General features: G+C 40.4%; 1 protein-coding gene across 1 annotated transcript; it reads right to left on the reverse strand.

Moving 5' to 3' along the window:
• Nucleotides 1-165: 165 nt before the first annotated feature.
• On the reverse strand, nucleotides 166-21,646 carry LOC116161985 (limbic system-associated membrane protein-like; the record flags this gene model as incomplete). Its single annotated transcript, XM_031475494.1, is given in 4 exon segments — nucleotides 166-294; nucleotides 4,217-4,393; nucleotides 17,441-17,651; nucleotides 21,498-21,646. Coding segments are annotated over 4 exon segments (666 nt in total), but the record flags the coding sequence as incomplete, so codon positions are not given.
• Nucleotides 21,647-25,472: the final 3,826 nt, after the last annotated feature.

Here is a 25,472-nt window from a genome sequence, read left to right on the forward strand (position 1 = left end):
TATAGGGAGAGCAGAGGTCAATGATTTGCATAGGACTCCGAGATTACCCTCCATTCACACTACTTAATGTTTGAGTATCAGGAGTACCACCTCCTCTTTAAAGTTTTGTGGGATCTCAAATTTACCAGGAGAGTAGAAGTGAATAGAACAATTGTAGGTACTTACAGTTTATGTTCAATACGATTCTTTTGCTGACGGCTGGTGGCACGTCGTTGCTTGCGATGCAGAGGTACGCTCCCGTTTGCCGACGATCTACGCGTAGGAGATTCAGTTTCGTCCCGCTGAACGTGTCAACTGAAAGAAAAGATACTATTTATAACAGCGAATATTACAGTACTTAAGGGATTCTAAGCTGTGAAGAAAATATGAAGGTGTTCTAAAATTCGTGTATTAGGAGCTAAAACACCTCCTCGCACATTATATCCTCCTGATACCAAATTGGATAAGATTTAAAACGAAATTCGGCTTTGAAATATTTTTGTGGGAAAAGACCTCCTCGACTATTATGTTCTCCTGGTAGCCGGACAACATTTTAAAAGAATTTTCTGATTGTACCCTCGTGTATTAGGAGCTGAAACACCTCCTCGCACATTATAACCTCCCGATACCAAATTGGATAAGATTTAAAACGAAATTTGGCTTCGAAATATTTTTGTGGGTGATGGGAAAAGACCTCCTCGACTATTATGTTCTCCTGCTAGCCAGATAAAATTTTAAAAGAATTTTCTGATTGTCCCCTCGTGTATTAGGAGCTGAAACACCTCCTCGCACATTATAACCTCCTGATAATAATTGGAAAAGATTTAAAACGTTATTTGGCTTCGAAATATTTTTGCGGGTGATGGGAAAAGACCTCCTCGACTATTATGTTCTCCTGGTAGCCGGACAAAATTTTAAAAGAATTGTCTGATTGTCCCTCGTGTATTAGGAGCTGAAACACCTCCTCGCGCATTATAACCTCCTGATACCAAATTGGAAAAGATTTAAAACGAAATTTGGCTTCGAAATATTTTTGTGGGCGATGGGAAAAGACCTCCTCGACTATTATGTTCTCCTGGTAGCCAAGGACAAAATTTTAAAAGAATTTTCTGATTGTCCCCTCGTGTATTAGGAGCTGAAACACCTCCTCGCACATTATAACCTCCTGATACCAAATTGGAAAAGATTTAAAACGAAATTTGGCTTCGAAATATTTTTGTGGGTGATGGGAAAAGACCTCCTCGACTATTATGTTCTCCTGGTAGCCAGACAAAATTTTAAAAGAATTTTCTGATTGTCCCTCGTGTATTAGGAGCTTAAACACCTCCTCGCACATTATAACCTCCTGATACCAAATTGGAAAAGATTTAAAACGAAATTTGGCTTCGAAATATTTTTGTGGGTGGTGGGAAAAAGACCTTCTCGACTATTATGTTCTCCTGGTAGCCGGACAAAATTTTAAAAGAATTGTCTGATTGTCCCCTCGTGTATTAGGAGCTGAAACACCTCCTCGCACATTATAACCTCCTGATACCAAATTGGAAAAGATTTAAAACGAAATTTGGCTTCGAAATATTTTTGTGGGCGATGGGAAAAGACCTCCTCCACTATTATGTTCTCCTGGTAGCCAGACAAAATTTTACAATAATTTTGATTGTCCCCTCGTGTATTAGGAGTTGAAACATCTCCTCGCACATTATAACCTCCTGATACCAAATTGGAAAAGATTGAAAACAAAATTTGGTTTCGAAATATTTTTGTGGGTGGTGGGAAAAGACCTCCTCGACTATTATGTTCTCCTGGTAGCCGGACAAAATTTTAAAAGAATTGTCTGATTGTCCCCTCGTGTATTAGGAGCTGAAACACCTCCTCGCACATTATATTCTCTTAATCCCCAATTTGTAGAGATTAAAAAAAATTGGCTTTGAAATATGTTTGTGGGTGATGGGAAAAGACCTCCTCAACCATCATGTTCTCCTGGTAGCCGGGCATTTTACAAGAATTTTCTGAGTTACAGTTCATGTATGAGGAGCTGAAACACCTCCTCGCACATTATATTCTCCTGATACAAAATTTGTAAAGATTTAAAGCGAAATTTGGCTTTGAAATATGTTTGTGGGTGATAGGAAAAGACCTCCTCAACCATCATGTTCTCCTGGTAGCCAGATAAAATTTTACAAGGATTTTCTGTCTGATAGTTTTGGGAAGGTTATTAAACACCCTTTCCGACGGTTCGGAAATTGTGCTCGAACCTTTGGGACCCTACAAAAATTTTAAAAATGATTGGAAACACCAAAACCTCATATAACTCGCGCGTGGCAAAAAACAAAATGCCCATAGAAACCTTAAAAATCCTCTTTCCAGGTTTCGAGATCTCATATAGAATCGCGTGGAGCACTGAAATTGCAATATTAAACGACCGTGGATTGTTTGATGATTCAAGATGGCCGCGTTAACTACTTAACTGCCATTTTGGTACGTGGCGAAAATTCAAAATGAGGGGTAGGGATTAGTCCGGAAGAGATGGCGGTAGGGCATTCGGTTTAGGATCTCAAGAACGTCGTGTGTGTGGTCCATTTGTACGCGAGTTCACGGTCGACGAGTCGGCAACAGATTAATTATTTCCCTCCTGTATAAACTGTTCTAGAAAAGTTAAAGGCTCGTAAGTCTTTAGATTTTGAAGAGCTTTTAAAGCCTAATAAACTCTCTTAAGGTCTCTTAATCGCTTTATGAGGCCTTTAAAACGCATAAACTTCTAAATAACCTACAAGGTCCTTAAAGCTCTTAAGACGATACGAAACATGATGGTCGGACATGTCTTATTGTAGGTGAGCCAGAAAATTTTTCCAAGAGGCACACAAATTCAATTTTGATTTTCCAGCAGCCGAGAAAAAGTGTCAGAGCGTGAGACAAATGAAAAACGTCATTTGGAGATCCTTTTAGATTTAATCACGTACCTACCTACACACTCGCATTAAAATTAACGGCGAGTAATTTCAGGTCGCTCGCGCTTCCACAATTTCTGAATTGTCTTTTGTGCAAACCGAGTTTAAATTACAGGTCGATTCCGCCATTTAATATGGTCGACACCATGTTCGCTTCAAATTAATTCATTAGCGAAGCTTATTTGCAGTAGCGTAAGTTTGCTTGTTTGTAGCGGTACTGTCAACGGGGCGGCGCGCTGCATGTAATGCAATAACAGATAATATTAGTACAAAGCCCAGGTTTAGTTAGTTAGGGGGAGAGGGAGGCGACTTATTTTCTAAGTAATTGCGTGAGGGAGTGAGGTCGTGTTTTGCTTAGCAAAATTTACAACGAAATTCAATTTAAGTTGTAAGATAACTAGTCTCGATACGGTTTTACAATCGATTTTGCCACAAGGGTGACGCTTCGATAATTAATTGCTTCAACCCCTAATACTGCTAATAAGTTCACAATGCGATACCATTTTTTTAATGGTGTGTGTATATAAAGTTACGGTTTCATACGAGTACAACGGATGGGATTGCTGCAATAATTAATCATTTAAACTGTATGTATCAGTGATATCCGCCGTAGCGAAAAATGAAATTTAAAGAAGGGATGAAGCTTGGAGATCCATGATGAAGCTCCAATGAGCTTAAAGATTTCTGAAGAAACTTGAAACGGTTTGTTGGAAACGAAAAAGTCATTTGGTTGGGACTAAAAATTATTGGCGACCGTGACAGGACCGAACTTTTTGAGTTTTTCTAGAACGTTCTGGTTTCTGGAACATTCGCTACAATAGATAAGATAAGACAACGAAAGGAATTAGTGCATGATTAATCAAAGACCTTAGTGAAGCACTACCATCGTCAGTTGTTTGTTGCTAGAATACTTTGGATTTCTGGACCACTTCCACTTTCCTTACTGTAAAGAGGGTGGTATTTTCAGAGAAGCAGTTTCGCAAATAGAAAATCCGCAATACGACATCCGAAGGCAATGGGGATAATTGACAAAGTTAGACAAATACGTAGAAATTTAAAGGAGAATAGGTAGGCATTTCGGTATTTTTAATAAAAGCAAAATATTTACTTTGCGAAAGTCGTTTAAGTTAACCCACAAAAGCGGGAGCAAAAGAAAATGTGGAAACCCCGTCGGAAAAACAAATAAAAGTAATATATACGAAGGAGGGAAAGTTGTAAAACATAACAGACGTAGAATTACATTTTTGCCTCTGTTTTTGTCAATATAAATAGTTTAAGTAGTCGTATCGTACCTCTTTCCGCGTCGTGCGTGCGGGAGTGCTGCTGTAGGTGGAGGTGATCTCCGTCCTCGCGTCTCCATAAAATTCTCGGTGAGGGATGGCCCGACGCCTTGCATGCCAGCGTGACGTTTTCGCCTTCTGACACGGTCACGTCGCTGCTGGTTTCCGTGTCATCAATATCCGGTGGCACTGTAATAGATAAGAACATAATATTCAGTAGTTGGCAGGCGCTTAGAAAACAACGCGCCTAAGATTGATTAGACACGAGAGGAGCGAGAGACAAAAAAAAGTGGAAGAACAAATCGAATGAATAAAAGAAAGCCCGAATTCAATATAGAGATATAATAAATTGAAGGAAGCTTGTATTAATCAAAAATACAATCAAATGTAATTAGTGCAGGGCGCGATACTGAAAAAGAAAATGAAACGTTTATCTAAACGCCATTAGCTCTTATGATTAACGTTTTTGTTTGACAATATTTCATTTCGTTAAGGGCGCTTTTTGTCAACGAAAACTCCCTAAGTGTAATGGAAATGAACCCAAGATTTTCGCGAGTTTGTAAGCTGAAACAGTCATTTTGGAGATTAATCCAGTAACCGCCGGTTTGCGAGAAACCCTAAACTTCCCCTTCCTCCACCCCGATTACAAAAAGGCAAGGAACTGTAACCGATCCTGATAATAAGTCATGGAGGAAGAGGTGGTAGAAGTCAATTCCTTTCGTGGAGTCCATTCTTTAGAGTACCATGAAGGATAAGTGCCTCTTCTCTCTCTTCTCAATTTTGAGAAGGGGTAAAAGTTTTTAGAAAACAGTTCCATTCGTTGAGACCTTTGAAAGATAACACCAATCTCATCCCCCCGTCCCCTCTGATCTAAAAAAGGAATGGCGGAACACAGTTATTGTTACTAGAAACCAATTCCTTTCGATAAGACCTTTTATTAGAATACCATGAAGCATAGAACGCGTGTTTACCCCCCTTTCCCTTCCCGCGCATTTTCAAAAGTCATTTTCAAACCTAGAACCACTAAAAGCATGATAGTAATAGGAGCAAAAGAATAGGAATTTGCGAGTTTTGCCGTGCTAAAGACACTCTCTTCTGGCTGGGGGGGGTCCAGAAAAGATTTCCTCCTATCACTTTCGTAGTGTTCTATGGGAAAGGGTAGTCGCATGAGGGGAGGGGGGTATTCCACACCACAAAGAACCCCCGGTTCTACGTTTTTGGAAAAGGACAGCCATAAAAGTATTTCATACTTCACAGTTGTCGTATGAGTGCTAACACTAAAATTTTTTGGGGAAAAGCGAAACACCGGGGGGTCTGGGGAGTATGGAATACCCCCCCAGCCAGAAGAGAGTGCCTTTAGCGAAGTAAAACACGCAAATTCCTGTTAGTTTGCTCCTATTACTATCACGGTAGCCTTTTATTTTATTTTATTTTTTTTTTTTTATTTGCCCAACAGATAATAATCCAATTACAGGACAAAATGCACAAACGTGCCTAAGCATAACAATAACAACCCCAATACATAACAAAAAAAAAAAAATACATTAATAAAGGTAAGAGCCTTTGAGAAAAGGTAGTCGCTGGGGGGTATTCTGTACCCCTCCGACCCCCAGATTTTTAGAAAAGGACAGTCGTATCTTTTTCATACTTCACAGTTATCGTATAAGTGCTAACAATAAACTTTTTTGGGAAAAACAAAACACCGGGGGGGGGTCTGGGGGGTATGGAATATAGTATGGAATACCCTCCAGTCAAAGGAGATTGTCTTTATCAAAGTAAAACTTCCAAATTCCTATTATTTCGCTCCTATTACTATCATGGTGGCTGTTGGGAAAAGGTAGTCGCATCTTCGTCTGTTGGGGGGTATTTTATACCCCTCAGACTCCTCCTCCCTAAAAACGTTTCGTGTTAGCACCTTTTTCCACAGACTACCATGAAAATGATAGGAAATATAAAGACTTATGGCGTTCAACTTTCCTAAGGGCAATCTCTGCTGGCCCCAGCAATAAAAAATAAATCATTAAAAAGTTATGGGCAAAAAACCAATTTCGAAAAAAATTCAAACGGCTGTAACTTTTGAACTAGTAGCCCAATCTTGGAACTGTTTGAAATTATGGATTCTACAGGCCACATTCTATAAGAAAATTTTTTTTGCGGGTCGATCTGAGACAATTTTTTTGAGGGCCTCAAAAAAAGGCAGTGTATAACCTTCCTTTTTTACCAAAAATCGACTGCACCAAAATTTCTCGGGAAAACACTTTTTCTTATTAATTTTGGTGCATAGAATCCAAAACAATTCGTACTTTTTCGATCAGACTTCTCAATCAAAAGTTATAGACTAGAAACCAATTTCGAAAAAAAATTCAAAGGGCTGTAACTTTTGAACTAGTAGCCCAATCTCGAAACTGTTTGAAATTATGGATTCTACAGGCCACATTCTATAAGAAAATTTTTTTTCCGGGTCGATCTGAGACAATTTTTTTTTCGTGGCTCAAAAAAAGGCAGGTTATAACCTTCCTTTTTTTTTACCAAAAATCGACTGCCCCAAGATTTCTCGGGAAAACACCTTTTCTTATTAATTTTGGTGCGTAGAATCCAAAACAATTCGTACTTTTTCGATCAGACTTCTCAATCAAAAGTTATAGACTTAGAAACCAATTTCGAAAGAAAATTCAAAGGGCTGTAACTTTTGAACTAGTAGCCCAATCTTGGAACTGTTTGAAATTATGGATTCTACAGGCCACATTCTATAAGAAAATTTTTTTTTCCGGGTCGATCTGAGACAATTTTTTTTTCGGGGCTCAAAAAAAGGCAGTGTATAACCTTCCTTTTTTACCAAAAATCGACTGCACCAAAATTTCTCGGAAAAATACTTTTTCTTATTAATTTTGGTGCGTAGAATCCAAAACAATTCGTACTTTTTCGATCAGACTTCTCAATCAAAAGTTATAGACTAGAAACCATTTTCGAAAGAAAATTCAAAGGGCTGTAACTTTTGAACTAGTAGCCCAATCTTGGAACTGTTTGAAATTATGGATTCTACGGGCCAAATTCTATAAGAAAATGTTTTTTCCCGGTCGATCTCAGACAATTTTTTTTACGGCCTCAAAAAAAGGCAGTGTATAACCTTCCTTTTTTTACAAAAAATCGACTGCACCAAAATTTCTCGGGAAAACACTTTTTCTTATTAATTTTGGTGCGTAGAATCCAAAACAATTCGTACTTTTTCGATCAGACTTCTCAATCAAGTTACAGACTAGAAACCAATTTCGAAAGAAAATTCAAAAGGCTGTAACTTTTGAACTAGTACTGCCCAGCTCTGTCTGAATTTAATGGTCAATAATGCACCTTAAATTAAACAGATCACAATTTCGCCCAAGTTCTAGTTCTAGCACAAACTCAACGACAGTAAACCGAATCCGGTATATCCGTATATTTATACCCTAAACGACATTCGTGGCAAGTGGGGCCTCTCAATGATAGAGAGCACAGCATCGAAATCCACCCCTTTCGCCATTCTTTCCCGTAATCCCTTCGGTAAAGTTACCATAAGGAACTTCTCGTCTGCGCGAAACGTCTTTTTTCCGCCCGTATGAATATTCAGCTATTTTTCACTTCGATATTATGTTGCTTATCCTCGGAAACCACTTGAATTGGGGGTGCAAATTATAAGCCCAAAACCCTCATGCATATTCCGTTCACATTTTCTAGTTATAGCGGTAGTGCGCCGCGTCTTTACATCTTCAGACGCAATTCGCCTCTCGCTCTCGATGTATTATTATTATGTCAGACACGCTGGTGATATTGATGTAACAATGGTCTTACACTTAGGTACCCCCAGAGTCGAGAAATACAAATATGCTTTCGTTATGCAATCGCCTTTATATACACATCAGGAGTTTCTTCGAGGGAAAAATGTAGCGCGAACGAAACCTCGGTGGAGCTATAATTTAAACAGGAATGTGCTTTAACGGAAGCTTTTAAATTATTGTTTCTAAATTAAACATTTACAATGCATACAAAGGGGAATACATCGAGCGGATTCGTATAATCGAGTCATTACAGATGATGTTTTCATGTGAGCAGCTTTGGAAGACCAAAACTCTTGGTCTTTATTAGCAAAGAATGCAGAAGAATTCAGCAAGTAGTGAGATGGTCTCTTCCGAGGTCAATGCTGGAGGCTTTGACCGTAGCGCTAGAAATTGAAGCCAAGAAACCATAAATGCACATCTCACGGAAAAGTCCAGATCGCGACGGAAGAAACAGATTTTCAGACAACAATTAAAGACATGTTGAAGAAGAAGAAAAGGGTCGCACTCAATGTTGGAACTGCGAGGAACTGAGACATTTGAAGAGCGCATGCAAAAAGTCCCAGGAACCCGGACGCGTATTGGCATTCTGTACTATTATTCAGAGCAGCTCTGGTCTGATTCGCAGTATACTATGGCTTCACGTTATGCGCAATTTGATAATACATTATATACTGCGATTCAGAACACCGATATGGTTTAGTGTCGGTTTCGTGTTTGATTTATTACTAAAATCAGCTAAGCACTTGTCGCACCAAACCCTGTTAATATCTTCACCCCGTTTTTAAGTCGAAGTTTTGCTTTAAATTCATGTTCTACTAGTTCCAAACATTCGATCATTGAAAACGTATTCTCCTTGCACATTTCAACCAAAACCTCTTTATAGTTCATTTTAGTACTAGTGTGAACTTGGCCCCCCAACTTTAGAAAGCAATAATTTTCGTGATTGAAATCGATTGCGCTTCGTTTGCGCACGTTTGCGCACAATTGCATTTTGTTTGCGCGCTTCCGGTTTCAAAATTACGAAGGAATCAAATTTGGGGGGGCCAACTTCACAACTGCCCCCCAAGTTTACAATTTTAACATTTTTTGTCTTGTGATCGTTTGCGCTTCGTTTGCGCATGTTTGCGCTACCAATACCTTCGTTTGCGCCCCCTTCGTTTTTGAGTTATTCCAAATACAAAATTCCATACTGGCCCCCCATTTTTCAAATTTGCCATTTTTTTCCATTTGATCGTTTGCGCTTCGTTTGCGCGCTGCCGGTTTCAAAATTACGAAGGAATCAAATTCGGGGGGGCCAACTTCACGACTGCCCCCAAAGTTTACAAATTTCATTTTTTTTTCTTGTGATCGTTTGCGCTTCGTTTGCGCATGTTTGCGCTACCAATACCTTCGTTTGCGCCCCCGTCGTTTTTGAGTTATTCCAAATACAAAATTCCATACTGGCCTCCCATTTTTCAAATTTGCCATTTTTTTTTCTTTTGATCATTTGAATATGAATAGTAGAAATACGTCACCTCTCACCGGTACCTGTACGTAGTGCCGCCGAAGCGGATGGCGCAGTAGCTACGCTCATCGACTGCTATGCGGGAGGTAGTGGGTTCGAATCCCGCAGCCGACTGCTCTGTCTTGGGTTTTGTCGGGGCGGGTTCCTCAAGTACACGTAGCTTCGCATAATGCCGTTCCCATCCCTAACTTTACCTATCCTTACATTCTATTCTGTATGAAGAGGGTCTGACAAGCCTGAGTAGCCCACCTCCGGGGTCCCTGTAGTCACGATGTCAGAGGAATGAAACACGATGACTTTTTAGCGCATTTGACAACTAAGTTAGGTGCGCTGTTGCAGCCACTTTCTCTGTCCGTCCGCCTGTCCGTCTGTCCGAGGCCTTAACTACTCATACAGTTTCCAAGATATTCGTTCTTTTTGCATTCACTAGCATATGGCTCTGGCACCTGATCAAAAAAATATTTTGACGATGCGCAGGCTGCGCAATATCAACTTTCTTATTTATTAATAGTTTTGTTGAAATTCTAAGTACAGATACTTCTACAAAAGTCAAACATATCGCAAATAGTAAACATTAAATGTGCACATGCGCGCAGACTGCGCAATGCCAACATTTATTTATATTATATATTTCTTTGAAATTTTAAGTACAGATGCTTCTAGTAAAGACAAACATATCCCGTATTGTACAAATCAGATGTGCTCATGGGGGGCCAGTATGGTATTTTGTATGTGGAATAACTCAAAAACGACGGGGGCGCGAACGAAGGTATTGGCAGCGCAAACGAAGCGCAAACGATCACAAGAAAAAAAAGTGAAATTTGTAAACTTGGGAGGCAGTCGTGAAGTCGGCCCCCCCCCCCCCCCGAATTTGATTCCTTCCTAATTTTGAAACCGGCAGCGCGCAAACAAAATGCAATTGTGCGCAAACGATCAAATGGGAAAAAAATGGCAAATTTGAAAAATGGGGGGCCAGTATAGAATTTTGAATTTGGAATAACTCAAAAACGACGGGGGCGCAAACGAAGGTATTGGTAGCGCAAACATGCGCAAACGAAGCGCAAACGATCTCAAGAAAAAAATGTCAAATTTGTAAACTTGGGGGGCAGTTGTGAAGTTGGCCCCCCCAAATTTGATTCCTTCGTAATTTTGAAACCGGCAGCGCGCAAACAAAATGCAATTGTGCGCAAACTTGCGCAAACGAAGCGCAATCGATTTCAATCACGAAAATTATTGCTTTCTAAAGTTGGGGGGCCAAGTTCACACAGGTCATTTTAGTGCAGTTTGAGAACCTTGATTACACACAAACCACAAGAGTTTAGAGATACCAAACTTTTCTCCCGCACGATTTGACATTCTTTCTGAATCGCAGTATAATTTGGCTAAGGTACACGCGCTTTGTAGAAACCCATTACATACAGCGTTTCAAAACTCTAAAGTCTAAACCATATCGGTGCTCTGAATCGCAGTACATAATGTATTATCAATTTGCGCATAACGTGAACCCATAGTATACTGCGAATCAGACCAGAGCTGCTCTGAATAATAGTACAGAATGCCAATACGCAACCCGGACCATCTACCGATTCATCGAAACACTCAAATGGCATTTGAACAACTGAAGGTAACCTTTCTTCCTTGGATATCCTGATACATAGGGCAACTTTGTTTTGGACACGGACACTAGCAACGTGGGAGTTGAAAGAGCTCTGTCTCAAACACAAGATGTATCAGGAGAATATACAGTGAGAGAAATCTTGTAGGTATCAGGAGAATATAATGTTCGCTCGCGCTCGCTTGCCGCACAACGAAAACAGTCCACATTAATAATAACGTTTGGGGTTAGCATTTCATGATACTTTTCGAGACAATAACCACGATACTGTGAAGGACGGAATACTCTTCAGGAAAAAAGAATACGACTGTCCTGCTCTAGAAAGGTAGTACCGGGGGGTCTGGAGGGTATGGAATACCCCCCAGCAGACGAGGATGCGACTACCTTTCCCAAAGAATACCACGAAAGTGAATGGAGGAAAACAAATGGAATTATTGAGTTCTACTTTCCAAAGGGCACCCTCTGCTGCCTGGGGAGTATTCCATACCCCCCAGACCCCCCGGTGGTCCGCTCTTTTTCAAAAACGTTCAGTGCTAGCATTTACGTGATATTTGTCGAGCAAATACCATAGAACTTAGAACTACGATACTGTGAATGACGGAATACTCTTCAGGAAGAAAGGATACGACTGTCTTGCCCTAGAAACGTACTACCGGGGGGTCTGGGGGGTATGGAATACCCCCCTAGCAGACGAGGATGCAACTATCCTTTTCCCAAAGAATACCACGAAAGTGAATGGAGGAAAACAAATGGAATTATTGAGTTTTACCTTCCAAAGGGCACTCCCTGCTGCCTGGGGGGTATTTCATACCCCCCAGACCCCCCGGTGGTTCGCTCTTTTTCAAAAACGTTTAGTGCTAGCACTTACGTGATATTTCTCGAGCAAATACCATAGAACTTAGAACCACGATACTGTAAAGGACGGAAAACTCTTCAGGGAAAAAGGATACGACTGTCTGGTCCTAGAAACGTAGCACCGGGGGGTCTGGGGGGTATGGAACACCCCCCTAGCGGACGAGGATGCAACTATCCTTTTCCCAAATAATACCACGAAAGTGAATGGAGGAAAACAAATGGAATTATTGAGTTCTACTTTCCAAAGGGCACTCTCTGGTGCCTGGGGGGTATTCCATACCCCCCAGACCCCCCGGTGGTTCGCTTTTTTTCAAAAACGTTTAGTGCTAGCACTTACGTGATATTTCTCGAGCAAATACCATAGAACTTAGAACTACGATACTGTGAATGACGGAATACTCTTCAGGGAAAAAGGATACGACTGTCTTGTCCTAGAAACGTAGCACCGGGGGGTCTAGGGGGTATGGAATACCCCCCTAGCGGACGAGGATGCGACTATCCTTTTCCCAAATAATACCACGAAAGTGAATGTAGGAAAACAAATGGAATTATTGAGTTCTACTTTCCAAAGGGCACTCTCTGGTGCCTGGGGGGTATTCCATACCCCCCAGACCCCCCGGTGGTTCGCTTTTTTTCAAAAACGTTTAGTGCTAGCACTTACGTGATATTTCTCGAGCAAATACCATAGAACTTAGAACTACGATACTGTGAATGACGGAATACTCTTCAGGGAAAAAGGATACGACTGTCTTGTCCTAGAAACGTAGCACCGGGGGGTCTAGGGGGTATGGAATACCCCCCTAGCGGACGAGGATGCGACTATCCTTTTCCCAAATAATACCACGAAAGTGAATGTAGGAAAACAAATGGAATTATTGAGTTCTACTTTCCAAAGGGCACTCTCTGGTGCCTGGGGGGTATTCCATACCCCCCAGACCCCCCGGTGGTTCGCTTTTTTTCAAAAACGTTTAGTGCTAGCACTTACGTGATATTTCTCGAGCAAATACCATAGAACTTATAAGCACGATACCGTGAAGGAAAAAGGATACGACTGTCTTGCCCTAGAAACGTAGTACCGGGGGGTCTGGGGGGTATGGAATATCCCCCAGCAGACGAGGATGCGACTACCCTTTCCCAAAGAATACCACGAAAGTGATAGGACGAAAACAAATGGAATTATTGAGTTGTATTTTCCAAAGGGCACTCTCCGCTGACTGGGGGGACATCTATCTGTGATTGATTGGACAAATTATCTGGTAGCTGGTATTTTGCGCAAGAGTAAGCAGTTCTTTATGCGTAGAATTCCGACGCCCAACAAAAATACTTCAACAAAATAGAGAATCCCGTTCTCAAAGACACAATCAAGACTTTTCCTACTGAACTCCTACTTCTCGGTTATTTGCCCCCTCTCTGATGAGCTTTTGGGGCAATAGACATTTCATTTTGCTATGCATTAACGCATCCTTCAATTGCAAATGAACCGAGAACTCTCATGGCGAAACCGTTTGCGCTTCGTTTGCAAACGAAACGTACTCTAAATCGAAATACTCCTCTATTGAAGAGAAACCCTTTGTTGGCGAAAACGTTCGCGATTGAAAATATGCGACATCAAAAGTGACTACAGCGAGCACTTAAGAATTAAATCTGCGGTGCATACCTTAAAAATTCCTCTTTCACGCAACAGCACCAAAAACTAGGCGGGCACGGCGTAAATGCTAAGCACTTTCCTTAAACTGGTTTTTTCGAAAGCGTTTGAGACACACGAATCGATTGCGAAAATATCTAATCTAAATGAAAAGGCCGCGTTCGCCGGAAATGCGGAATATTTGCTTTGATTGACAAAAAACGTGACCCGTAGAGGTTTTCCAGGGAGTAGTAATCTTATTTATACGGCGAATCATAGCAACGACGTACGGATTAGTACCGTCGAAATACTCTCGGCGCGGTAGTTCGTTTCTTATAAAACTACAGTTCATTAGGCGGCATGAAAAAGAATTCGCGTCCCTTTTATACAGTGTCAGTTTTGCATCTCATATTGGAAATACCTTTTGAAATGGAATCGAGCACGTAACACGAATGAAATGAGAATGATCGCAAACAATTGGAAAACGCTCAAAGCAGTTCGACTAAATGAGAGGAACTGACAAGGAAGATAAAAGCGAGCGTCCTTAATTGTTTAAGTCTAAATTTTGAGTAAAAGCGCGCATTAACTTTTTAACGAGGCTTTTGGAGTAAACAAGCAATTGGCAGGTCGTTAAAGCAAAAAAGTTTAGGCGTCTCATATTAAGTGCATATATAACAATATTTCTCCCATCAATCTTCCGCAGCTGACAGTAACAGCGTGCCCGTGTGCTTGTTAGAAAATTTAGTGTGCGAAGTTTAATATTTGTCAGCAGCTTGGGCGCCCTCGGATCGTTTCTCGTTTTGTTCCAATGGAAATAAAGGCGCGAGGATCACATTCCGACCCTTAAGCACACATCAGCGAGATAAGTGAGAGCGAGATTAACTTACGCACATCCGAAATAATGTGTTGCTATATTTTAACAAACCTTAAATTACTGGAAAATGTTATTACTTAACCCACTAGCGCTTTTGTTCTCTTTTATGCCCGCCGCGCTTTGTTTCTCCTTATTTTAGTGCAATTGCTGCGCGAGTTTGTGGTTTTATAAAAAATAAACGTATCCCAAAGCTTATAACCATTCTCCTAACTTTATAAGTCCATAAAAATGAATGTCCTCTTTCCTTTTCCGTTCGTTCGGGACGTCTTACGGATCTGCTCGTGATGGAGGATTCGTTTCGCGCAGTTGTCCAGTTTTAAAAGCGGATGACGAATTGCACCGAAATTTGTAAGTCTCGCGTTTAGGGCGACAAAAAAGGGGCGGTGGACTGTTGTCGGAAAGTTTTTAGAAATGTTCTGGGTTTAAGCATAATAAGGGCGCTCTCTTACATCTAATTTCTTGGCGCCCTTCGTGTTTGTCTGGCAACTTGAATATGTTTTGTTGTTAGATGGGGTTCGTAAAATGTAGAGGACGAAAGAATACAACGGGCGGCGTATCACTCACAATTAATCCCGCGTCATATTTGCATACAAAAAGTTGCTTAAAAGTTAAAACAGTAAATAGTAAAAGATACCTTACAGATCAAAGCAACCAAGCGATTACTTGTAGTAGTACAACATCGGATCTTCCTTTTTTAAGGAATATTTTCACCTCCTTGGGTTTATGGTGGCTCCCTTTTAAAAATTGTGGTGTAAGTGCCAACAGCAGTGAATACGGAATCGAATAAGGTACACGAGAGGAAAATAAAGATACCCCCCACACCTCCCGGTACTACAATCTCCCCCTAAACGTTGAGCCCAAACGGCTACCGTGATAGTTATCCATAAAGGACCCCTCGGATCTTCCTTCCGTAAGGACTATTTTCTGTCCCATAAGATCCTGGTATTACATTGAATGGTCCCCTTTCAAAAATTATGGTGTAAGAGAGAAAAGCACAAAGTACTTCAGGAAAGGATGCGGAACCGGGGGGCCTGGGGGGTATTCCATACCCCCCAGACCCCCCGGTCCTACATTCCCCCTCAAAGTGTTCACCCATAACGGCTACCGTGATAATTATCAATAAAGGACCATCAGATCTCGGCTTTTATTTGCCAAGGATTATTTTCTGTCCCATAGGATCCTGGTATTACATTTAATGGTCCCCTTTCAAAAATGATGGTGTAAGAGAGAAAAGCACAAAGTGCTTCGAGAAAGAATGAGGAACCGGGGGGTCTGGAGGGTATGGAATACCCCCCAGGAAAAGAAAGAATTGATATTCCTATTTCTACAATTGTCATAAGATTTTCGTGCGGTAGAGAGAATGGCTGGGGGGTATTCCATACCCCCCAGACCCCCCGGTTCTACATTCCCCCTCAAAGTGTTCACCCATAACGGCTACCGTGATAGTTATCAATAAAGGACCATCATGGAATACCCCCCAGGAAAATAAAAAGTTAATATTCCTTTACCTACAATTGTCATAAGATTTTCGTGCGGTAGAGAGAATGGCTGGGGGGTATTCCATACCCCCCAGACCCCCCGGTTCTACATTCCCCCTCAAAGTGTTCACCCATAACGGCTACCGTGATAGTTATCAATAAAGGACCATCATGGAATACCCCCCAGGAAAATAAAAAGTTAATATTCCTTTACCTACAATTGTCATAAGATTTTCGTGCGGTAGAGAGAATGGCTGGGGGGTATTCCATACCCCCCAGACCCCCCGGTTCTACATTCCCCCTCAAAGTGTTCACCCATAACGGCTACCGTGATAGTTATCAATAAAGGACCATCATGGAATACCCCCCAGGAAAATAAAAAGTTAATATTCCTTTACCTACAATTGTCATAAGATTTTCGTGCGGTAGAGAGAATGGCTGGGGGGTATTCCATACCCCCCAGACCCCCCGGTTCTACATTCCCCCTCAAAGTGTTCACCCATAACGGCTACCGTGATAGTTATCAATAAAGGACCATCAGATCTCGGCTTTTATTTGCCAAGGACTATTTTCTGTCCCATAGGATCCTGGTATTACATTTAATGGTCTCCTTTCAAAAATTATGGTGTAAGAGAAAAAAGCACAAAGTACTTCAAGAAGGAATGTGGAACCGGGGGTCTGGGGGATATGGAATACCCCCCAGGAAAATAAAGAATTGATATTCCTTTTCTTACAATTGTCTTAAGATTTTCGTAGGGTAGAAAGAACGGTTGGGGAGTATTCCATACCCCCCAGACCCCCCGGTGCTACATTCTCCCTCAAAGTGTTCACCCATAACGGCTACCGTGATAGTTATCCATAAAGGGCCCTCGGATCTTCCTTCCCTAAGGACTATTTTCTACCCCTTAGCTTTCTGGTACATTTAATGATTCCCTTTCAAAAATAGGGTATAAGAGAGAAAAGCAAAAAGTACTTCGGAAACGAATGCGGAACCGGGGGGTCTGGGGGTATCGAATACCACCCAGGAAATGAAATAGTTGATGTTCCTTTTCTTACAATTGTCTTGAGATTTTCGTAGGGTAGAAAAAATGGCTGGGGGGTATTCCATACCCCCCAGACCCACCGGTCCTACATTCTCTCTCAAAGTGTTCAGCCATTACGGCTACCGTGATAGTTATCAATAAAGGACCATCAGATCGTCCCTTCCTAAGGAATATTTTCCACCCCATAGTCTCCTGGTGTTACATTCAATGGTTCCCTTTCAAAAATGATTGGTATACCTAAGCGCCAAAAGCTCTATTTGGGGGAAGAATGAGGAAGCGATAACTTCTGTTGTTAAATTGGATTCGCAAATTTGAGAGAACGAATTGTATACTCGTATTTAGAATTAACCCCAACCCCAAGATCGAACAACCGTCGCATTTACACTACGAACTGCATAAACAAAGTTAAAAGAGTAAATAGTAATAGATACCTTGCACATCAACGCAACCGAGCTGCTTCTTCATGCGATTGGTGTTTATCTGACACATGTAACACCCGCGATCTGTCTCCTTCAATTGTCTGATGTGCAGTTGCCAGATGCGGAAGTTGTCATCATTGGTCACCGTAATGCGGGGATTGTGGGTGACCACACGAGTGTGCAGACTCAGAATGGTTTGATCGTCCGCCTTCATCCAGCCGACCTGAAACGAAAATACAAGATCTCACAGTCATATCGTGTATAGTAATCCGATCGGGCGAAATTTGTTTGCGTGGAAAACAAGTTAAAATGGGCGAAATGGGAAAAGAAGCCGTTCCATTATTTGACCTACGTGACATAATTAAGAAAAAAGCACGTCGCTCCATTTTAAACGGTCTTACGGATTTCACTAATTGACTTGTATTACTTTCGTGGACGTTTAAAGATAATCACCTCTCTCAGAAGGAAACAGGGGTTACGCCTGGAATTGTGTATTTAGCGCGTGACTTTTGGGAAAACTCTTTATTTAATAAATGTAAAAATTGGAGAAAATTTAGTATCCTCCTGAAGGAGTATATCTTTCAGAAAGAAAAAACTCGAATCGATTTAGTTATAGGGCATTTATATTAAATTTAGCCCAAATTTAAAAACCTGAATAAAAATTAGGGCTCCGAAATGTGAGGCAACCCCTGGTGGTAAACAAAGGAAAAGATTTTAGCTAAAATTGGCTCGGTAAATAACTCAGATAAAGATTTGCTAAGAGCCGAAGTATTCACCGGATTTTCCCAGACCCAGACCCCTTGCTAGCATCCAGACCCCTTGCTAGCCCCCCCCCCCCTGCACAAAACATAGTGCCGGGGGGTGTGGGGTGGGGATGGAATAAAACAACTGATGCAGATTTTGAAACCCTAGAAACTCTTAAAACAACTGAAGCTGTTAAAAGAGTTGAAGGTCCTATGATCCTGAAGCACTGGAAGTAGGGAAATACCGGGATCCCGCAGCATTTTTGCGAGATTAATCCCGCACATAAATGGAGCGGGATCCCGCGGGATTTGCGGGACTGAGGAATTTGTCGACCAAGGGACGACTCTGTTTACTTTGTTAATGAAACTGATAACGGCGAATTATTTTTTAAATAATTGTTAAACTTTTTTCGTTAAAAATGTACTATGATTTTTGAGGCACTTTAGATGCTTTACATGTAAGGGTTTTTTGAGTTCTAAGTTAGGCCGAAGGTACTGTTTTGTTAAATATTGTGATAATGAGCGATTTATTTTAATACAGAAGATAACCGCACAGAATTGCTTATTTGCCAATTTATTTAAAGTTTTGCGAGATCCCGCAAGTACCGGGATCCCGCGGGATTAACATCTAACAATCCCGCAAATACCGGGATTGAGATTTTGCTGCGGGATTGCATTCCCTAACTGGAAGTTTTCAAATTGTTTGAAGCTCCTTAAGCTCTTGCAGCGCCCGTAGCCTCAGAAGCTCATGGCGCTGTTGAACCTCCTAATCCCTTGAAATACTCTTTAAAAATTTCTAGTATAGCTTTTTTAACCCTTGATAAACCATGCAGTTTTTGGACTTTATCAAGCCCTTGAAGCTCATAAAAAGGTCTCGAGACGTGATCCTTTTGAAGCTCTTGAATCTCCCCATGTTCCCGAAGCTCTTAACACTTTAATCCCCTTGAAGTCCTTGAAACTCGAATCTTGTAAGGGTAATGAAACTTGAGAAAGACTTTTATACACCATATAACGTGAGTGAAATACCGGCACCATCCCCACCACTTTTTGTGAGGGTCAAGGTCGTGGCCTTTGCGAGGGGGGATTTTTCGTCAGGTTAGATACTATCGGGTATGCAAAAAGAAAACGTTACTCTTAAAAAATGACAAATTATTCATTCTTATCGGATCATAAAATTGCACTTCAAAATTTTTTCTGGAACTTATTTCCTAAAAATGAAAACCTCAAAATTGAATTTGAGACGGAAAAATGTACAAATAATTATCATTATCCCTTTATGACTGAATATAATTTCGTTGAGTTCTTAAATGCATCCCATTGGTCCATTCGCGTAGAATTAATCCAATCAATCACGCCACGGAAGGTTAATTGCACATCGATCAAGCGCGCGTAAGTGCATCTCTTTTAAAAAAGGGCGAGAACGCATTTTCTGGGACGATGCGAATTTTCTTCCGCCGCTACGAGCAGAGTACGTCAGGTGTGTAGGGGCGGTGAAGCCATGAGAAAAAAATGTATAGACAAAAAATAAGAAAAGCTCTCTCTGCATGCTCGACCTGACAAATTTAATTTTTACTCGGATCGGAGAAGGGAAAAAATGAATCTTCAAAGTAATTTTATGGACCGATTCACGCGAGTGAGCATTTTGCAGTACTCTTTTAATGAAAAGATACTTAACAGGTCGTCTTTTATCTAAACGTAATTGGAGCTGTTTTAAAGTGTGGAGGATGTAAGTGACTGGTATAATTTTTCGCATTTCCTTTAAAATGTACTAGTATTTTTTTATACGTCCATTTAAAAGTAAAGGCACGACTAAAACGGATGCTAACAGTATGTTTCCGAAATTCGTGATTAAAATTCTCTTTCACAACATTTTCCGGTGACTATTGGATTCCACACGTACCCTTTTTTTCAGAGAATCTTAAAAATTCCTTGTTAATTCCCAGGGGAAAATCAGTTTCACGAGCTTCAAAAGCTTAAGGCATTTTACGGGATTCAAGATCTTCGTGAATACTTAAAAGCTGCAAGAACTTTGTGAGAGTTCCAAAAGTTTCACCATGTCCGAAAACTAGGATCCTCAACTACATCAAATTTCAATAACCTTAAAATGTTTAAGACATTCAAGAGGTTAAAGGGCCTCCTGAGCTTCGGGGGCTTCAAAACCAACAAAAGCTACAACTGCAAAATTGTAATAGCAAGAGATCCAGAAGCTTCCAGAAGGTAAAAGTCTAAGAATCTTAAAAAACACTTCAATGTCTCAATAGCTTCAAAGCTTTGTAGGCCAACATGAATTTCAGAGAGTTCAAAAAATTGAAAAATTTGAAAAATCCAAGAAAGTTGAAGCAATTGAAGAACTGTGAAAATCTGAATCTAATAATCCGATCTAATCTAATCTAATATGAAAATCTGAAGAAAAGAAATAGAATTCGAGAAATTAAACCAATCAGAAGAAATTAAAGCTGAGATATTGTAAGATACAAGGAAATGGAAGATTGTGATGAAAGCGCAGGTTGAAAAAATACAATAGAATCCGAAGCCTTCGATGTAGTCAAAGTATCCGAAGAATTAAAGAATCTCTTAGATCTAGATCGATCCTACAAAAGAAACAGAAGAGAAGAATTTGAAAATTCTAAGAAAGCTCTAGAAATTGAAGAATTGTCAAAATGTGAAGCAAATACATGGAAGAATTTAGCGTGGGAAAATTTTGGGGACAGTGGGTAAATATTTCGACTAATTTCGGCAGTTCGCCCGGGTCAAATTTTGACAATTGGCCCGGGGTGCAAGATCAAAGTTCGGCAGTTATTCTGGGGTGCCATATTTCGGTAGTTGATCCGGGGCGCGAGATTTTACAATTGGCCCGGGGTGACATATTTCGCCAGTGCACCTGGGGTGCTTTAATAGTTGGCCCGGGGTATTTCGGAGGTTGGCCCGGGGGTATTTCGGTATTTCGTCATCTTGGACCCATCTAAGTTGCTGGACCCAACTTGGATGCTGGAGATCTTGCACCCTGGGTCAATTGGCATCATTTGACCCGCGCCAACTGCCGAAATATTTTCCCACGGTCTTCAGAATTTTGCTCTACTTCCAAAAAACTGAAAAAATTTAATCTGAGCAATTGAAAGATTCAATGACATGGAAGAATTTGAAGAAACTCGGACACGTAAAGAGATCTTTATTCGAAAGTGTAATTACGAGCTCAGTTTAGTGAAATATTATTGTTGTTTCCCTAAGGTGTTGTGCGGTAAAAATAAATCAAAATTATGCCATAGGCGAAGGAAGTATAAAATAAATTGCGAACGTTCACGTAACAAAAAATCTTAGTGTCTTACCTTATAATGTCCCAGGTCGTTAACTCTGCACGTTAATATCGCCTCTCTTCCAATAGCGACCGTAACATTCTGAATTTGCCCGATAAAATCCGGAGTGGCATCTAAAACTGATATTGGAATTGCCGTCTCCTTTGACGCCAAGACGCGAACTGAAACAAACAGAAAAGGGAAGTTTAATCCATTTTGCGTAATTACCTTTATAAGAATATAAAAGTTGGCTTTGAAAAGAAGGAAGAAGAGGGTGATATATTGGACAGATGTCTTTGACGGCTCGGGAAGGGGGCGGTGAAATATTTTTCCCATGCGACTTAAGCGTTTTGCGAGGGAGGCTCGGCCTAATGACTGTAGGTAGGTGTTAATTTCCCTTTTACTCGGCAAAGATTTACTTATGACCCTTCGGCGTCGTATACTTTGATTAACTTTCGCAGATTACGTCAGTTAAATTACCATAGAGCCGCAATTTGTTTACATAAAAAATCCGACAGCCTTAATTGTGACCGCGGCACCCCCGCCCCCCCTTTCGCACACTTAAAAACGAGAATTCAACCAATATCGCGGCATTACGAACATATTCGGGTTCAATTCACGTACTCGAGAGTTTTATGAGTTTTATTGCTTTTAGTTTACCCGCTTCTGTGGAGGAAAAGGAGCGCTTTCGGGGTTGAGTTTACGTTTATTTGACTTTTTCCATTAATTGAAACGTGCGTATCCGCCTCACTTAAGCAACGTAAATATTTCAGTTACATTGTAATAAATTAATACCACCCTCCCCCAAATTTGATTATCTAGACGATACTAATCCTTACGGTAAATTGAGACGTTGGCAAGGTGGACGGAAAGAACAATGCACATCATCATCTGTCGACAAGAGTGGAGTATTTTGATACGGAACGAGAAGCAAGAGTGGTGGCGTGGTGAGCGAATTTCACGGTTTCGTGATCATGAAGCAAGTAAAAGAGACAATGGAGTCAATTTGTATAGAAAAGCTAATTTAGATAGATATACAGCGGTGGTAGGTAGATAGGAGGGTTGGTAGTGGTTGAAACGTCAAACTCAGAACGATATTGTGTTACGTACGCATCCTTTTGTGCGGGTTCTACAAGTTCATCCTTTGTTAAGTATTAATACTAATTAAATTATTGTGAAGTTGCTAGACGCATTCTAATTACTAACGCCATATAGTTCGAGCTTCACTTGACTTTATCAACAATTATATCTTATAGTGTTGTTCGTGTAATAAAGGGAAGTCAAGCGTGTATTAAACGTACTTAGGGGCAAAACAGGCGAACACAAATTTGGTTAGAATAAAGGAAACTACCTTATGCTGTAAACAACGTACGCCAAGGAAATTTAGTGTAACACCATTACACTAAAAGCCGAGTGCTTACCACTATTTCTCTAGTCAAGAGTCGTCTCCTATTTCAAGACGCGAATTTCCAACTCTCTAAAATGCCAGTTATGCAACCGCAAGCGCTTTAATAGCGGGACGGTGATATGGGCGAGAATACATTCCCAGGCGCACAGCACCGTCGAGATAAAAAGGTTTAAATCAGTCTCCGTTTCGGGAGCGAAATACCCACAGCGACAAATCTCGGATTCCCTGACACGCTATAACGTTATGCGGAGGTGACGGTTCCGGCGGGTACACCAAATATGTGTTATGCGACGTGTGGGATACGACTTAAATTATACTACGGACGTTGGGCATTTGTAATGTTGATCTCGGGCAGGAGTGGGGGGGAATAATAAGGACGGAATTGGAACACCTGGATCAGCTCGAGTTACAAATTGCATTTTATATGCGATCCTTTTGTAGAATAATCTTGTGCTTTTTGCTTTTGAAAATTTTCATTTTAATCAAACCCGGGAGATTAACCCAAACCTGCTCGAGGTAATTCTGGCAGCACATGCTCGGGCAAATTTTCACTTCTCTGAGTGGTATATATCGTCCAGACCTTTCACTTTCCCTTTGTGTGTATTCGGGAAAACTTCGGTTTCGAGGCTTTGGACACTGATCCCCGCTTTGGTTTGACGAAAGTTAAAGAAGAACTTAAGAATCACTGTATTAAGAACCTCTCTTAAAACTCCCGAGGCTTTGAGTTTTTCTTGAACATCTCTTAAAAGTTTCATTCGCATTTTTTGAAACCCAATCACAATCGTTGTAGACGTTGAAGCTTTCATACCCCCATAGATTCTCTAGATTTACTAGATTTACTAGATACCCTAAATTCCCTATATACTCAATAGGTTTTCTAGATTCCCTAGATTTCCCAGAATCCTCAGGTTACTTAGAATTCCTAGATTCACTAAATTCCCTACAATTTCCAGAATTCCTAGATTCCATGCATCCCTTAGATTTCCTAGATTCTCGAGATTGCCTAAATTCAATAAATTCCCTAGATTCAATATATCCCTTAGATTTCCTAGATTCTCGAGATTGCCTAAATTCAATAAATTCCCTAGATTCAATATATCCCTTAGATTCCCTGGATTCGTTAGGTTCTCTATATTACCTACTTTCCTTAAATCCCCTAGACTACCTAGAATCCCTAGATTGCAGATATGGTAGATTCCCTAGATTCCTAAGATTTCCTACAAAGGGTTTTGTAGCTCAGTGGTAGAGCGTTAGGCTACAAAACCGGAGGTTGAACCTGGGCCTAGAACAAGAGGGGCAATAAATAAATAAATAGATTCCCTCTTTTTCCTGGATTCTCTAGCTTACTTAAATTGCCTAGATTTCCTGGAAACCCCAGAATCCCAGGATTTCCTAGATCTTAGATACCCTAGATTCCCTAGATTTCCTACATTCCATACATTTCCTAGACTTCAAATATTCTTTAGATTCCTCAGAACCCCGATTCCCTATTACTATGTGAACGCGCTAGATTTCCTAAATTACTTCCTAGATATCCTAGGTTTCCCAGATTCTCTAGATTCCTTAAATACCGTAATTTCCTAGATTCCCAAATTTCTTTTTAATTCCTCAGACGTCTGAGATTCCCTAGATTCTCTAAATATCATAAATTCTCCAGATACCCTAGTTTCCCTACATTCTCCAACTTACCGAAATCCCTTAGATTTCCTAGAAATACCCTAAATCCCTAGTTTTCGTAGATACCCTGGATCCTCTAAACTTCCTGGAATTTTTTGTTTTATTTAAAATTTCATTAAAATTCCTTTGAAACTTTTCCGAATTTTTTTCTTGAAATTCCTGCTAACACTCATTTAAAACCTTTTTTAAAACTCACTTCTTGTAAAATATCCCTTGAGGAAAATTTGTGTGACAGATCCATGAAAACCAGCCATAAAAAATATGGGGGCAGTGCATTTACGGACGGAAAAAAAGGAAGGTAATACACTGCCCTTTTTTGAGCCCCGAAAAAAAGTTGTCTCAGATCGACCCGGAAAAAAATTTTCTTATAGAATGTGGCCTGTAGAATCCATAATTTCAAACAGTTCCAAGATTGGGCTACTAGTTCAAAAGTTACAGGCCTTTGAATTTTTTTTCGAAATTCGTTTCTAGTCTATAACTTTTGATTGAGAAGTCTGATCGAAAAAGTACGAATTGATTTGGATTCTACGCACCCAAATTACGCACCCAAATTAATAAGAAAAAGTGTTTTCCCGAGAAATTTTGGTGTAGTCGATTTTTGGTAAAAAAGGAAGGTTATACACTGCCTTTTTTTGAGCCCCGAAGAAAAAATTGTCTCAGATCGACCTGGAAAAAAAATTTTCTTATAGAATGTGGCCTGTAGAATCCATAATTTCAAACAGTTCCAAGATTGGGCTACTAGTTCAAAAGTTACAGCCCTTTGAATTTTTTTTGGTTTCTAGTCTATAACTTTTGATTGAGAAGTCTGATCGAAAAAGTACAAATTGATTTGGATTCTACGCACCCAAATTAATAAGAAAAAGTGTTTTCCCGAGAAATTTTGGTGTAGTGAATTTTCGGTAAAAAAGGAAGGTTATACACTG

The sequence above is a fragment of the Photinus pyralis genome, unplaced genomic scaffold (genome assembly GCF_008802855.1).
Source record: "Photinus pyralis isolate 1611_PpyrPB1 unplaced genomic scaffold, Ppyr1.3 Ppyr1.4_LG10, whole genome shotgun sequence".
Classification (NCBI taxonomy): domain Eukaryota; kingdom Metazoa; phylum Arthropoda; class Insecta; order Coleoptera; family Lampyridae; genus Photinus; species Photinus pyralis.